The sequence below is a fragment of the Stegastes partitus genome, unplaced genomic scaffold (genome assembly GCF_000690725.1).
Source record: "Stegastes partitus isolate 25-593 unplaced genomic scaffold, Stegastes_partitus-1.0.2 Scaffold1008, whole genome shotgun sequence".
Taxonomy (NCBI): domain Eukaryota; kingdom Metazoa; phylum Chordata; class Actinopteri; family Pomacentridae; genus Stegastes; species Stegastes partitus.
Genome location: NW_007578739.1, coordinates 235,454 through 250,969, shown reverse-complemented (window position 1 = coordinate 250,969; position 15,516 = coordinate 235,454). Strand labels below are relative to the sequence as shown.

At 38.8% G+C, this 15,516-nt stretch overlaps 1 protein-coding gene across 1 annotated transcript; it reads right to left on the bottom strand.

Moving 5' to 3' along the window:
* Positions 1–537: 537 nt before the first annotated feature.
* On the bottom strand, positions 538–14,938 carry spns1 (SPNS lysolipid transporter 1, lysophospholipid). The gene is made up of 13 exons (XM_008294945.1): positions 14,458–14,938; positions 10,373–10,570; positions 9,193–9,258; positions 8,093–8,229; positions 7,244–7,395; positions 6,048–6,114; positions 5,809–5,951; positions 5,060–5,212; positions 4,793–4,982; positions 3,620–3,685; positions 3,416–3,514; positions 2,490–2,658; positions 538–1,339 (listed from the first exon to the last, which is right to left on the bottom strand). The coding sequence occupies exons 2-13, from the start codon at positions 10,566–10,568 to the stop codon at positions 1,269–1,271; spliced, it is 1,509 nt and encodes a 502-aa protein (XP_008293167.1). The 5' UTR covers positions 10,569–10,570; positions 14,458–14,938; the 3' UTR covers positions 538–1,268.
* Between the last annotated feature and the right edge of the window lie 578 nt (positions 14,939–15,516).

Here is a 15,516-nt window from a genome sequence, read left to right as displayed (position 1 = left end):
CATTTATTTTTTAATTCTGTGGTCTGAAGAATCCTTTAAGTTATTGATTTAATATTTATTATAATAAAAATATAGTTTGCTATCATTTTTTATTTCAGCAATTTGTTATTAGTAAATAAAAAAATTAAACCACAGTCTGAGTCTGATGGATTTGTCTGCTGCTAGTGTCCCTGCTAAAAAAAATAAACTATTGTCTCCTCGTGAATCTACGGAAGCGCATTGCATTCAGAGAAAAATAGACATTAGACATCCGGATCTCGGAATTACGAGATAAAAAGGAGATAAGAGGGGAAACGTCTGTCCTCTCTGTGTTTTCAATTCTACTCTAGACAAGATGCCGTGTATCACATATATGCTTTTACCTCTTCGTGGGTGTGCAGGTTTCTGAGTGAAGCAGTGGCCAATGCGGCACCTTTCCTCATCTGGTAATTATGAGATAGGGCGTCTACGAATCCTTCAAATCTCAACTTTCCATCTAAACTTTGAACCTTGAAACGTAGCATATTTAAATTCATGAAGTCCAAACAAACACAAACATGTGACAAGTACTTTATCATTTAATAAATCACAAAAAAGAGGTTTTTGCTAAAATAATTTGAGATTAACATTCGATTGAGAGTTTTATGGGTTTTTTTTTTCTTCTTTAAAATAACAAAGTAATCTTCTGCAGTTGGAAATGTACCCGCTCCGATGAAACAAACAACCCAGAAACAGTGAAAATCTTTCAAAACTGAACAGTCAAACGGTGTTAATGAGTGAAATGGATGAAAAGGAAACTGAGGTTTTCTGCTGCAGGAAGATTAGTGTTCATATTAAAATGAGCTCAAACATTTACAAAGGAAGTTATGAAAACTGACTATTAAAGCTCCTCCTGGATATAAAATGAGTTAAGATCTGTACTTGGTTGAGGTTAAACTGCAGATAATCGTCTCTGATCCTGGATCAGTTGCTTTAAAGAGAAGCATCAGGTCATTTCTGTCCTGGATAAACGGTGGAATTTAATCCTCAGAGCTTCTTCTGTCGATGCTGGGAGTCTTTAGAGCTCGATCTCGACGTCATATCAGCTCTGAAAACACCGACGAGCCTCGTGTCGAGCAAAAACAACATCTGGAGGCCAAACAAAGTGCTCTCAAAAATGTTCCCGGAGAAGTTCTTAAAAAAAAAAAAAAAAAGAGTCACAAATCCTGTAAATAAAAGCGTTTCTGCCCAGCAGTCGTGAAGATTAAATAGAAGAACCACAGCTGAGAGAAGAGCCTCCGTCAGGTTTGTCAGATCAGGACGCTGGACACAGGAACCCGAGTCGACCGGCCGCTTTTAGGAACCACGATCGGCTCGTCGTCTGAAAACACAAAGACAACAAAGTTCAATTATTCAGCTGAAGACAAAAATATCACGGGAGCAAAAAACTAATTCCAGTTTATAAACTTTTTTTCCCCCCCAATTAAAAAAACACAAATATTTAAAATACTATCTGAATTTTTAGTTTAATATGTCAAATACCATCAGAGATGTTTTATTTATTTATTTTAAATGCCTGTCGACTCACTTTCAGCAAGTTATCTGCACATTAAAATTTAAGATCGTTTGAACAACAGTACATCAGGAACGATTAAAGACAAAAACCTGAATTTCTCATCATGTCTTTGATTCACCGTCTGTAATACTGGACAAATAGATCAAATAATCTCTGATTATGAGTGAGATGAAACATGAAAACAAAACTGGAACCATGAGGAAACGTTCCATCTTTGACACATTATCTTTAGCGGCTGTGGCTCGGCTGGTAGAGCAGGTTGTCCTCCAATCACAAGGTTGGCGGTTCGATCCCCCGCCCCTCCACAGAGGAAGTGTTTTTGGGCAAGACACTGAACCTGAGGTTGTTCCCAATAGCAGGCAGCATCTTGCATGGCAGCTCTGTCACCATTGGTGTATGAATGTGTGTGAATGAAGGACACTTTGTCTGTGGAGGGACGAGGGATCGAACCGCCTTACGATTGGAGGACAACCTGCTCTCCCAGCTGAGCCACAGCTGCTCTGACGAGTTGTAGCACAAAACTAAAAGTATTGACAGTTTAATCCACGTAGGAGTTTCAAAATGGTTCTCGACTAATCGTTTCATATTAAAACTATTCTTTAGGTTTAGTTTTGTGTTATTGTGACATGCAGCTACATGTGAATCTGTGTTTTTGTTAATGTGTCAAAGATGGAACTTTTCACGACAGTTTTTTTTCTTCATATTTCAACTTTCACCCATAAACAGTTGATCAGCTTGTCCAAGACTACAGATTATAAATCAGTGTCATGATGAGAAATAACAGAGAACATTTCAGGTTTAATCTTTAATAGATGGATAATTTATAGAACAAAATCGTCTCTGCAAGTATTTTCTATATGAAGCCAAAATTTCACAAATATCTGTATTTTAGGCGACAAAAACCTCAGGATGGCAAAAGATCATTAAAGCGAAACTCTCTGCTGACGGGACTCACCTGTGAGGACGTAGTTCTCGGCTCGGTTTCGGTCTTGTTCGATGAAGAGCGCCGTGGCGAGGAAGAAAGCTCCGCCCACCACGGCCACGAAGGAGCAGAGCAGCAGGGAGAGCTGCAGGGAGCGGAACTGCCAGAGGAACGAGTCGTTTTTCCTCAGAGAGTCGGAGACCTGAGAGGGGAGACGAGGATTTAAGGACGTTTACATGATGTTGAACTAAACCTGAGACCTTTTCTGTTCTGTAGACATAAAGGACAGAAAACTATCGTCAAAAGGCTGCTGCTGGACTGATGAGTAACACCTAACCCTCTGCTGGAGCCATTTAATTCAAACTACTGTCTGTAGTAGTTATATTTCTGGACATATCAAACCCTTTGTTTGGTTTCCCAGCAATGTTTTTAGGGTACAAAGAGAAAAATTCCCAGGTCACAAAATTCCACCATAATATTCTACAGAATTTAGCTTTAATAACAAACACGTAAACTCTGAACTGAAATGAAGCCGTGTATGTATTTAATTCTGTCTGAACTGACCCATAAACACAAGACAGTAGGTCAGTGTCAGTCTGGTAAATATCAATTAACCAATTAGTACTCTGTGTAGTTCCTACTCGGCCAATCAAATCGCTTTGATTTAAACCCTGTTTTTGTTTTTTCTGATAAATTCGGATTAAATTAATTTGTGAACTCTGTGATTAATGATTTTTTTATTTATTTATTTTTTACTAAGAGTCTTTGTTTTTCACTCACGTTAGTTTTCCTGATATTAAATCTAGTTTTCCTTTGAACCTTCTAACACCTGGTTGTCAGGTTTATTTTTGCTCCGTCTCTTGTAACTACCTGCAGGCTGACAACCAGTTTGATAAGCTCACTGGGACTTGCTTCCTTAGATGGTAAATGTTTGTGTAAAAGTGTTTGTGTGGACGCACCACTCCGATCAGATATGGACTTCCTGCATCTCCCAGCAGATGAGACACGACGATCTGCAGAGCCTCAGCGGTGGATCGGCGGGTCGGAACAACAACATACTGCAGAAAAATAAGAAAAGAAAAGAAAAACAGTCTTGAGTCTAAAAGTAAAGTCTGAAATCAACAAAACAGATGCTGTGATGGAAATGAAAGCAGGTTTCCTACCAGTAGAATATCAGCTACGATGGCCCAGTTCATGGACAGAAACGTCTCCCCGAGGAAGATGAAGATCTGAAGAGACGAACAGACATTGAGCCATTTTTAAAGTAACCGGCATAAATCAAAACCTGATGCTCTGTTGACACAACAGGTGGTGTCAATTTGGATAATTTTATAATAAATGCAGCAACATTGGAAGCTGATAAATCATCCTAGCTGATCCCAGTTTGACTTAACAACTGCGCTCTGGTTGGAGGTCAGTAACCTCCACAGAAGTTTTTGTCATGGTGTCCACTGCTAGCTGAACTCCCACAATGCTCTCTGCTTGCCATCATGAACTGCCTGTAGTGTGAGTGAGGCCTCCTCTGGTTTCTACGGTATTAGACAGTGAGAGGTTCCACCTGATGGAACAACCAGGTAGTACAGCTGATCTACAATACTTGAAAGATGAGGTGTGTCAGAAAAGTTCCAGGACTGGTGTCACAACAGATAGATTTCAAATCCAAACTATTAGTTTTCTCCTTCCAAGTAATCCCCCTGGAGTCTAACACACTTCCCCAGCCTTCTCTTCACGCCGCCATGCACTCCTGGAAGGATTCTTCTGGGATCCTCTGCAGCTCCGTCATCACAGCCATCTTGATGTCGTCCACGTCTTCTAAACGGGTCCCCTTGATGACCCCCTTGAGCTTGGGGAAGAGGAAAAAACCCCACAGAGCCAGGTGGGGTGAGTAGGGAGGTTGCACCAGCACAGAGATGTTCTTCTCAGCCAGGAACTGTGGGATGCTCAGGACATTGTGAGCAGACGTGTTGTCATGGTGAAGCAGCCACGACTCGTTCTGCCACAACTCTCGCCTCTTCTGGACGAAGCAAACGCCGCAGGATCTCTTTCTAGACGTGCTGGTTGATCGTCTGAAGGGGGAAACTCAAATCTGTTGTGACACCAGTCCTGGAACTTTTCTGTCACACCTCGTATTATCTAGAAAACTCTTCATTGGGATGTCCTCAATGTAACACAATAACAAAGAGCTTCCCTTCTCCTGAAGCAGCCATTGGTTCCGAGAGGTTTTTAAAACAAACTTTCTGTCTGGTCTGATCATCACTATTTTGCACCGTTAGTTTCGTCTGTAGCTTTCCTACATTTCCAGGCTCCAGCTGTGGCGACGGCAGGTTAAGACTCACGTATGTGGCGATGGTGCTCGCCTGAGCGAACACGATGGCCAGGTAGAGGAACGGCGCCGACAGCAGCAGGCCGGCGGCGCAGACCAGCGGGTCGGCTCGCGGCGTCCTCTTCCTCAGCTGCCGACTCACCTGGACGCCGCTGGCCACGCCCAGAACACCTGTGACGCAGGTGATGGCCCCAAAAATCAGACTGCAGGAAGGAAAACACAGCATCAGTTGCAGTTGTCCTCCGTCACTTATGGATAAGTGAATTCTCAGGTGTGTTACCTGTCGGAGGAGGCGCAGTGAGCCTCCAAACAGGGAGCTCGCTCTCCAGCGAAGACGGCAGCTCTGAAGAGGAAGGTCGGAGCCCAGAGAGCCAGAGATCCCGTCACAAAGGCCACCGCCGTGAAGCCGAAGGTGGACAACACGAAGCTGCGGCTGCATGGGGAAAAAAAATGAAAGGCTTCATCGCAAATGTGCTGCAAAGCTGTGGAACTGAGAGTTTTTAATGTGTGACGTGTTTGTTCTGTAATAAAAATGTGAAAGGCAATAAAAACTAGAACTCATGGAGAAATGATTGCAGTTGGAGACAAATGTGCATCTTTTTGAGCGGGCTAGAAATGTTTTTGGTTTGTTTTTAGTTTTAAATGGGAAACAAAAAGTGACCTGTTTTCCGTTTCTTTTTTTCCCTCCCTTTAGTTTTTGGTTTAAAAGAGAAAAATGACAAATGGGGTCAACAGAAAAAGCAAAACAAGAACAAAAAAAGGGCCTGTTTCTGTTTTTCATTGTCGTTCTTGAACAGACAAAACAAAAGCGCTGTGCACACTTTGTTACAGTTTATGTTCTGTGGTGATGAACATTGAGAAAACTGAAAAATTGACCCAATTTCTTGTTTTTTTGGTATTCGACAGGAAGACTGTTTCTACTTTAGTACCCAGACTGTGAGGTTTTGTGCTTTCAGACAATACCTGCTGATGGTTTTCATGCTCTACACTTCATGACTAAACCTGACTTCCTGTCTTTTGTTGACCTACTTCTTGCTCAAGGCCTGCAGGTCCACCAGCCAGCTGGTCTGGTGAAGCTGATGTTCGGGTCGAGCCTCGATGGCGCCTCTTTTTGGTTCCTGGACCACAAACAGCAGCAGCAGCACAGCGATCAGCCCCAAGCCCGGAGTCACCTGGAGGCAGAACGAAACTCTGAACATCATCGGAGGACAAAAAAACAAAACACAGAAACGATGAACGAAAGATGATTTCAGGAAATAAAAACTCACCCTCAGAGCCCAGTGCCAGTCCTTTGCTACGTTACTGACTTGTGAGCCCACGATGTAGCCGAGACCACTGACAAGATAAAGAGGAAGCTGTCAGGGATTCTCCTTCACACACGTTTGAAATGCAACACAACGTAAATAATGTAAAGCTGAGATTACTATTTGATTCGCAAAATCTGGAAAAAAAGAATTTGTCACTACAGTCATTTATAAAAAAGGTAAAAATAGGGAACAAAAATCCAAATGTGTGCAGATGTCAGTGCTTTAGAAAGGCCGGATTTTCTGGGGTTTTGTTGGTTCATATTTTTGCAAATGTCATGTTTTGCTGTTTGGCTGATGAAAAGGTTAAAAAAAAACCCACAGTATTTGGATAAGAGGTTAGCAGTTATAATCATTTCTCGAGTGAAAAATGAAAAAAAAAAGAGGCAGATTTTGCTGTTTTTTGGTTAAACATTGGTGCAAACTGGATATTTTTTAAAATCTGTCTGTGAGAAGTAAGAAAGTAGTTTAAAATAATATTGAACAACACTGAACAATATTATTTTTAGTAACAGATGAGCAGTTTTAGTATTTTTCAAACAAAGCAAGACAAAAAAAAAAATCTGATTTTTCTGTTTTTTGATTATACGTCATTGTGAGCTGAATGTTTGTAGTTTTGAGCGTCTTGCTAAAATAAATTTTTTCAGAAAAAAAACTGCCCAAAAAAGATCCAACTACGTTTAAAAGATTAGAGAATAACATTGGAATATTTTTGATTATGTAACACTGAAAACATAAAAATTTGGGACATTTTTACATCTGTGAAGTTATCATGGGTGTTTGTTTTCACATTTTTAACAAATAGACTAATGAGTTAATCAAATAAATAAGTTGACTGATAATAAAAATCATTTTCAGCTCTGACAAAATCCAGCAGCCTAATAAACAGTCTGGTCACCTCCAAATCCTAGTAAACTGAAAATGAACCGACTCGTAATTAAACCTGAATTAAATTAACCTGGATTATTAAATGTACCAATTAATTAGTCTAATTCACCTTATTTTCATATTCTGTCTTTACCTCTGTTTATGACTGAATTCTATATAATTTTGACTTCTTGTTGTATTTCTTCATGTTTCTGACACTTGTTAACACTTCAGTAATAAACTATTCATCAGTTTGATTGAATTCTTCAGATGTTGTGTCTTTGTGACTCTACCTGCCGACAGGAATGGCGAAGTAGAAGACGGAGAGCATGTTGGTCCTCTTCCCTTTGACGTAGAGGTCGGCGATGATGGTTGGAGCGATGGTGGAGTAGCTGGCTTCTCCGACTCCGACCAAACCTCGGGTCAGCAGCAGAGCCCAGAAGTGCTGCAGCAACACAAACACTCACAATTAACATCATCAGCAACACAAAGACTCACAATCACCAATGTCTCTGATCAGTCACGACCCCGCTGAATCCATTTCCATGTTGTGTCATGTTTTGGTTGTTTTACATCTTTGTGACACATTTTAATTGATTTTAAACTTTTTGTGTTTGTTTTTTTTTTGTCACATTTTGGTTGTTATGTCACACTTTGCAAATTGTGTCTCATTTTGGTGATACTGCTCGTCTTTGTGGCCATCTCTGCCTTTCTGTGGTCACTTTGTACCACCTTATGGTTGGTTTATGTTGTTTGTGGTCATGTTGCATATTTCTGCAGTTGTGTTACATCACATTTTGCTCTTTTTGCATCTTTTTTTGATCGTTTTGCATCATTTTCTGGTTGTTTTGTGTCACACATTGGTTGTCTTTGCAGCCATTTTGTCACTTTATGGTCGTTTTATCTTGTCTTTGGTCTCATTCTGGGTCTTGACACATACTGACAGATTCTCGTATTCAGAGACATTTTTCACTAATTCAGAACTGATGTTTTTATATTAACAAAATGTAATAAAGTAAAAAGGTTCCAGGTCTTAACTCGATTTCAGACAACTATCTAATGACTGCATTTTGTCTTGTTAGTAAATCGCTGCAGGAAAGATATTTTTTTAAATGGAAACAAACCAAATGAAGTAAACTCACCTCTTTGGGTGTGTAGGAGCTGGCCAGCGTCACTAACGACCAGAACGTGATGCCGAAACTCATGATGAACTTCCTGTTGTACCTGTCGCCGAGGTAACCGAAGAACGGCGCCAGAAACATGTAGCTGCAGATGAAAACTGCAGAGGAACAAACAGGGAAATGTTCTGAGAAGTCAACATCACACAGTTTTAAAAAGCAGGAAATGAAAAGGCTTGAAAATCTGACGGGACGACGGCCGTGTTGGTGTCAGTGCAGGAGGAGTTTGTTTTAGTCCAATTTTCAGTATTCTATGAATCATTTGGATTATTGTGCAACTCTGAATGTTTGCATCATGTTTTTTTTTTTTTTTAATCATTTAGCATCACATTTGGGTGACGTGTCTTGTTCTGGTCCGTGTGTGTGTCTCTGCAGCCATTTTGTTTTCTTGTGATTATTCTGTAACTCTTTATGATCGTTTTGTACCATATTCTGTAGTTGTTGCTTTATTTTTTTTTAATTTCCCGTGGCTGTTCTTTTTCATATTTTGCTTTACTTATTATTGAGGTGTTTTGCATCTTATCCTGGAAATTTTGCATATTTTTGTTGTCATTTCACATCTTTTTGTGGCCAGTATACATTTTTTTCTGGTTGTTTTACGTCACATTTGGGTCATTTTTAGTCATTTTACCACTTTTAGTGATCATTTTGCATCTTTTTGTGGCTGTTTTGCGTCACATTAATTTGACTTTGACACCATTTCGTCTTTTTCAGTTGCATCTTTACATTTACGCCTTTTTTGAAACTCATTCTGGTGCTTCGTGTCTCTTATGGAATACATTTTCTGTCAATTCAAGTGTAAATTGGAATGCATCGTCCTCATTTACCTCAAAAAACAGGATTTTTCACAGTGAAAAATTCTAATTTCTTACTGTATTTCCTCAAATAATGCACAGGACGTTGATTTATCTCAACTACAGACCTTTATTCTGAGCTGGTTTACATTAGAGGCTGGATTTTACTTCTAATTCCCTATGTCTGGTAAATATTTTTCCTAAATCCAGGATCACTGTTGGGTGTTTACTTAACCTCCTCTGGTTAGTTAATCAGTCGGATCTTCTTACCTGTTTGGAGGAGACCAGATTTTGAATCATCAATCCCAAAGTAGTGCTCGATATCAGGGAGAACACCTGCAGGAGGAAACAGGAGTGACATTAAAACATTTTGTTTGTTGCTTTTTTGTCTTTAAAAAAAAAAAAAAAGACACATTGAGAACATCAGCGTGGACACGACGATTAGATTCATGTAAAAACTGATGAACAGACGAGCTCATGGTGAGAATAACAGAAGCAACATTACAAACACATGACGGACAGTTTAAAGCAACCAGATCTGAATCTGAATCACAGAGACAGGAAACGATCATGAAGTGACACAAGAACACAAAAAGAGATGCAAACGTCCACAATCAGTACAAGAGTCGGCTTTAAATGAACGTGTGCAGAACAAACAAACAAACAAACAAACAAACAAGTGGGGTTATCAGAGTTCATATCTCAGTGTTGGAAGAGGAACGAAAATGGGACTAAGATCCTGAGAGTCGTTTGGAGAAGAGAAACTGGAAACACTGGATTAGCAGCCACAGATTCTCTTTTAACACACGATATAAAACTACACAACACCGTCTCATTGATGAAACACAGTGAAGGACAGAATGACGACCAACAACTTCCAACGCATGCTGGACGGAAAACTGAATGACTTCAACACTGAATCCAATATTCAACCTTTTCCAAGTATCGTATAATAATTTTTAAAACTGATTACTAAATGTGAGTTAAAATTGTTCTGTGACAGATTTCAAAAACTTTACTTTAAATTAAACGTTTAAAAACACTCATTTCAACAAAGTGTTGGAGGTTGGATAATTCTAGATATTAATACTAAGATTAAAATATTTACAACTGGTAAAATTCAATCAGCTTTCAGCTACAGGTAATTTGTATTTTTTTCTTTCTGTGTCTCTATGTGGTTGTTTTGCATCTACTTCTGTCCTTTTTCACTTTGACCAGCAGACAGGAGCACTTCTCCTGACTTCATGCAGAGCTACAGTTTTATGTACTTTCATCATCACTGTTCACGCTGCCTGTTTTGGCTGATCTTATAAAAGAGATTGTTAATCCCAGTTAGATGTTTCCTGGTTAAATACATTAAAAACAATAAAGTTTTTTTGTCTGTTTTTGTTTAACAAAATGCTAAAAGTATAAAATGTCCCAGGAGTATCTGTGTTCGGGTGCGTGCTACCTGCGACGGTGAATCGGTCCATGTAGTTGAGCAGGTTGATGTAACAGAGGATGAGGACGGTGAGCAGAGCTCGCACTTTGGACACTCCGCTCGCCGACTCCTCCGGCTGAACCGCCGGCTGATCATCCGGACCTTCGGCTTCACTGTCCGAGGAGAAGAACGGCGCCGAGTCCGACGCTGGCTCGGCCAGAGACATGGCTGAGGAGAGACACAGAGTTAGAACTCCATCAGTCATCTGAACTGGGTTTTCAGTTTGTCTTCAGAGCTGCAGCTTGATGGAGCATCGATCACCTCAAGCTGTTTCTCTTCATGTTTTCGTATTAGGCCTTTTATTTGCACTGCCTTTTTTTTTGCACCACTGTACATATATTATTTTCTGCTAGATGTGTATATTCTTGTATATATTGATCTTATTTTATTATTTTTTCTTTCAATAGTTATTTTACTTTATGTTTATTCTTTTCCTTGCCAATTGCTACGGCAACACCAACAGCCAGAACCAATTTCCATGTATGTTGTGTACATACTTGGCCATTAAAGCTGAATCCGATTAAAAATTCACCAAAAATGAAAGTTTGTTCTGATCAGATTCTAAAAAAACTGAAAATTCTGAGCTCCTCAACACAACAGTGAAGTCATGACTGACTCAGCTCAACACACACAAGCTGTCTTTCCAGCTGAGCTGCAGGCAGAGCAGAGAGGAGACGAGTCTGGAAACACACTGAAAATACAAATAGTCAAACATCTACTTCTGTATTTTCTTCTGTGTTGTAACACCTTGGAAACATATTGGACATGTTGGTTGCAGTTTTTGTCCATTTAAAATAATAATAATAAAAATCTAATAAATTAAACTTTTGTTCTTTCTTCTGATTTCTCTCATTCTAACTGTGTCGTAGTGACAGAAGACATTTCTGAGTTCTCTCTCCTCCTTCATGGTTGTTCTGTTTCCACGGAGGTGCAGGACTTCATGTTACAGAGAAAGATGAGGCAGAAGCTGCAACAACAAAAACACCCAGAAATATTCTCCCAAGTTTCATGTGAGACATGATACAAAAAAATAAAAAATTCAACACCAGAAAAACTGTCAGTTTACTTAGAATCTAAAGTAATTTTTTTCATAATCAGACACACAGATCCTGGATATAAACTGTCAGAGCAGCTACACTGGAAATTCCAGTTTATCCTGTTGGTGCCAACTGTCTGCACGATCTAAGAGTTTTTTGAAACAAGAAAATAAGATTAAAAATGTCATTACAGATTCTATAATTATTTTCTTCCTTGTAGCAAACAAGCTGCTGCAGAAAAAGGAATCTTCAGAGTTAAGAGGAAGACTTTGAGAAAGGAGAAGCTGGGATGAACGTGACTGAGTGAAACTGCAGCCATGTGATGTTTAACACGAGTCTGAATGATTGTCGGGAGAAAATCTGCTGACAGATAGCCAGAGTTTGTTTTATTCAACCACAGAGACGCTGTGGAGCCAGTAAAGCAGGTTGTAAAGACACAACCCAACTTGACCTAGTGACTGAGATATTCTGAAACCAGAAGGATCTCCTTTATTATCTTTACGACGGTCAATGAAACACAGAAAACAAACAGCAAGACTTCACCGCTGCAGATACCCATCAGTCTAAATAAAGTCATGAACGAGGTTTAGACTTGCTGACCACAACAAGTGACGAAAACACAAGAGACACCAAGAGATAACAGGGCGACACAAAACAACCACAGGGACACATCAAAAGTACAACGAGAAACAAAATGACCACAACACGTGACGAAAGCATGCAAAACCACAAGAGAGGCCAAGAGACACTAAAAGATTTAAATCACTACACAAAGACACGAAAAGACAAAAGTTACTGAAAAAGAGACTAAAAAAAACCCACAAAGAGACAAATGAACAGAAAAAATACCTTTAGTTCCTTTAAATGTCGTGTTTTTTTATTTGTTGGGTAGTTTTCAAAAGATTTTGCTTGGTGTTAAATGTCACTTACACAATATTTGTTATTTCTGTTGCTCTGTTTGCTGTCTGAAGAACTTTTTTCCATTAACTGCTTCGTAGATTGTGGGAAAGTCAGCACCATTAACTTTTTTTTAAAATTGTTAATTATGTGTTTAAAAAAATCCCCTGAAATCCTGCAGGTTCCAGCTTCTTAAATGTTGAGAAAACACTTCGCCACCTTGGACATTTTATTTTATTTGTTTTTTACCATTTTGTCACATTACATGAAAAGAGTCACTTACAATGAGACTATTGGGATGTTATGTTTTACTAAGTTAGACCCATTTATGACAACTGTGAAGAAGAATATATGTTGAAACCACTGAGTTGTCTCAACCTTTGGCCCATTTTGAGTCCAAATATTAAGGTCTTTTTAAAGGGTCTTCTGATACGTTCGGCTCACTTGTTATATCATTACAAATGTACGTTTAGCTGACCAGCATCAGAGGAGGAACTGTGAACTAAATGAAACTCAGCATTAATGCAGTTTGTGTACCTGTTCACAACCAAATGTTACTACTGCATGTACCTGAGCCAGAAAAATGGCACAGAGCATTTAAAAGACTCTTTGATGAGTTTAGTACATTCATAAGAAAGATAATTTAACAAAAGTGGTGAGGCATCAAGAAAAATCTCAGCACCAGACTCCATTTAGAATTCCGTCAATTTTAAAAGACTTTGCTGTAAAACTAACATTAGTTTAGTTTTAAACTGTTAAGCTGTTGTATAAAAGATTTTAAAAGACCTTCTGATAAATTCTGCATTCTCAATTTCAATGAAACTTGATTTGCAGCAAACATCAATGTTGGTTTTAACTGTCGGTCTAATGTATGAAACATTTTAAATAAAGTCCTGATAAACTAAACAAATGTGTGTTTAATTTTTCAAAAGCAGTTTGTTTCAGAAAATTTACAAGGTTTAGGTAGTTAAAGCTAATATTGAAGTTATTTTTACAATGTAGAGCTTTCATATGACACATTTTAAAAGACCTTCTGAAAAATTGGGCAAAGTATTTGTGTATTTTTCCAAAACTATTTCGTCTTAGTGGAAATTCAGCGGGCAGAGCGTCGCACTCCAGACTCCATTCAGAGTTTTGTCTGTTTTATGTAATTTGCCATAAAGCTAAAGTTAATGTTAGTTTTTAACTGTTGCTTTATTGCACGGAACATTTTAAAAGACCTTCTGATTCATTCGGCAAAATATTTGTTGAATTTTTCGAAGTGTTTTGTTGAAGTGGAAACTAACATTAGCAGCAGGTGGGAAACACCAAACCAGACTCCACTCACAATCTGGCAGTTTTACATAGAATAGAACTTTATTGATCCTTTGGTGGAAACCTCAGGGAAACTGCTGAACTTTGGTATCAAACAAAACATAATGTTAGTTTGTAACTGTTGAGCTACTGTGTGAAAAATAAAACAAACAAAATAAACAACTTCTGATTCATTCTGCAAATTATTGTATTATCAGGAAGTATTTTGTTCCAGGGGAAATGGAAAGGCTTTGATTAGCGAGCAGCGAGCCGCACTCCAGACTCCAAACTGATTTTGCCAGTTTTACGCGCTTTGCTTTAAAACAAACCATAAGTTGCAGCCACGGCTAAAAGTTGTTCTGTTCGTTTCCATTTTTGTAATGAATGGATTCGGCACATGAGCGACATGACACGTCTTCATAAGTATTTTCTTTAAATGGAAATATAACTTTTTGCGCTCCTACCCACGACTGCCTGTTCAGCGTAATCCGTGCTGATCAAATACTGAAATATACGTTACAGTAAAGCAGAATATGTATACATACATTCAAAAACACGACACTGGAATCCGTTAGACTGCGTGTAATTCCAGCTTATTACTGTGTGCTGGCAATACATAGATAAAGACGTCCAACGGTGTAGATAATAGAAACACTGCAAAATTGGCAGATTTTTGAATGGAGTTTGGCGGAAAGGGTAAACTGCGACGTTTATCAAGTCTCTGCTAATTACTTTGGTTTATAAGGTTGTATACGTAAACAATCCGGTTTAGTTTTAATCTCCAGCTGACTCGTGTGTCTCTGCTCGCTGTTTGTTGCTGTTGTTTACCTGTGAGGAGGATGAGTCAGGCTGCCGCTGCTCCCTTTTGTGTCCAAATCTTCTCTTCGTCACACGTAAACTAACAAACACTATTCAAAACCCATAGTGACGGTTTACAGAATACAGTGCCCCCGAGAAAACACTCTGCAGGGCTAAGAAAACGGAAGGTTTACAGCCAAACTACTCAGAAATGACACTTCTTCACCGCCGCCATGACACTTCTGAGCACATCTCCGCTGCGCAGCTCACATGACTTTAATAAGCGGACCACGTGACGGAAATCAACCAATGACAGCGATCAGAGGATGTTTACTGCGGAAGTTTCCACTAACGTTGTTTAAGGCAATTTCGTGTGTGTGTGTGTGTGCGTGTGTGTGTTTACTACTTCTGAGGCGCTGTATGTTAATATTACAGGTCATATCTGCTTGTTTAACTGTTGATTATTTTATAATAAAAAACTTGCTCTTCTGGGCTCCAGGGAAGCCATACATTTCTGGATGTATTTTTTGTAGAATCAAAACTTTACCTGTAAATTGGTCAGGTCATAGAACAGAATTAATAGAGCCCTGAGGTCTTTGCCATAATATCGATCTTAATTAATTAAATTAATGAGGTCATCTTGACTTTATTTAAATATTTTATCTTGATTTATTGCATGTGTAGGATCGGTTTTTGGTTTGCTTAAACTTGTTTTCAGCATTTTTTGTTTTTAAAAGTGGCTGAACAAATGGAGTTATTTTTATTTTTTATCATTTTAAAAAGGGGCTGTACGTTGCTCTATGTAGAATTCTAAAAGCAAAAAATATACTCTTTTGCAGTATGTTTCTAACTATTACTATGGTACTTTCTACTCTACTGATTAAACAGCAAAATTAACATTTAAAGAAGATAACTACACACGGCTAAACTCATAGAAAGAATCTGACACAACTAAAATAACAGAAAAAAAGCTAAGTGTCCAGCAAAGGTTGTAGAAATAAGATAAGTACATAGGTGAGGCACTAGAAATAAGCTAACTTCACAGCTAAAGTCACAAAAGAAGCTAACTGCAATGCTAAAGCAATGAAG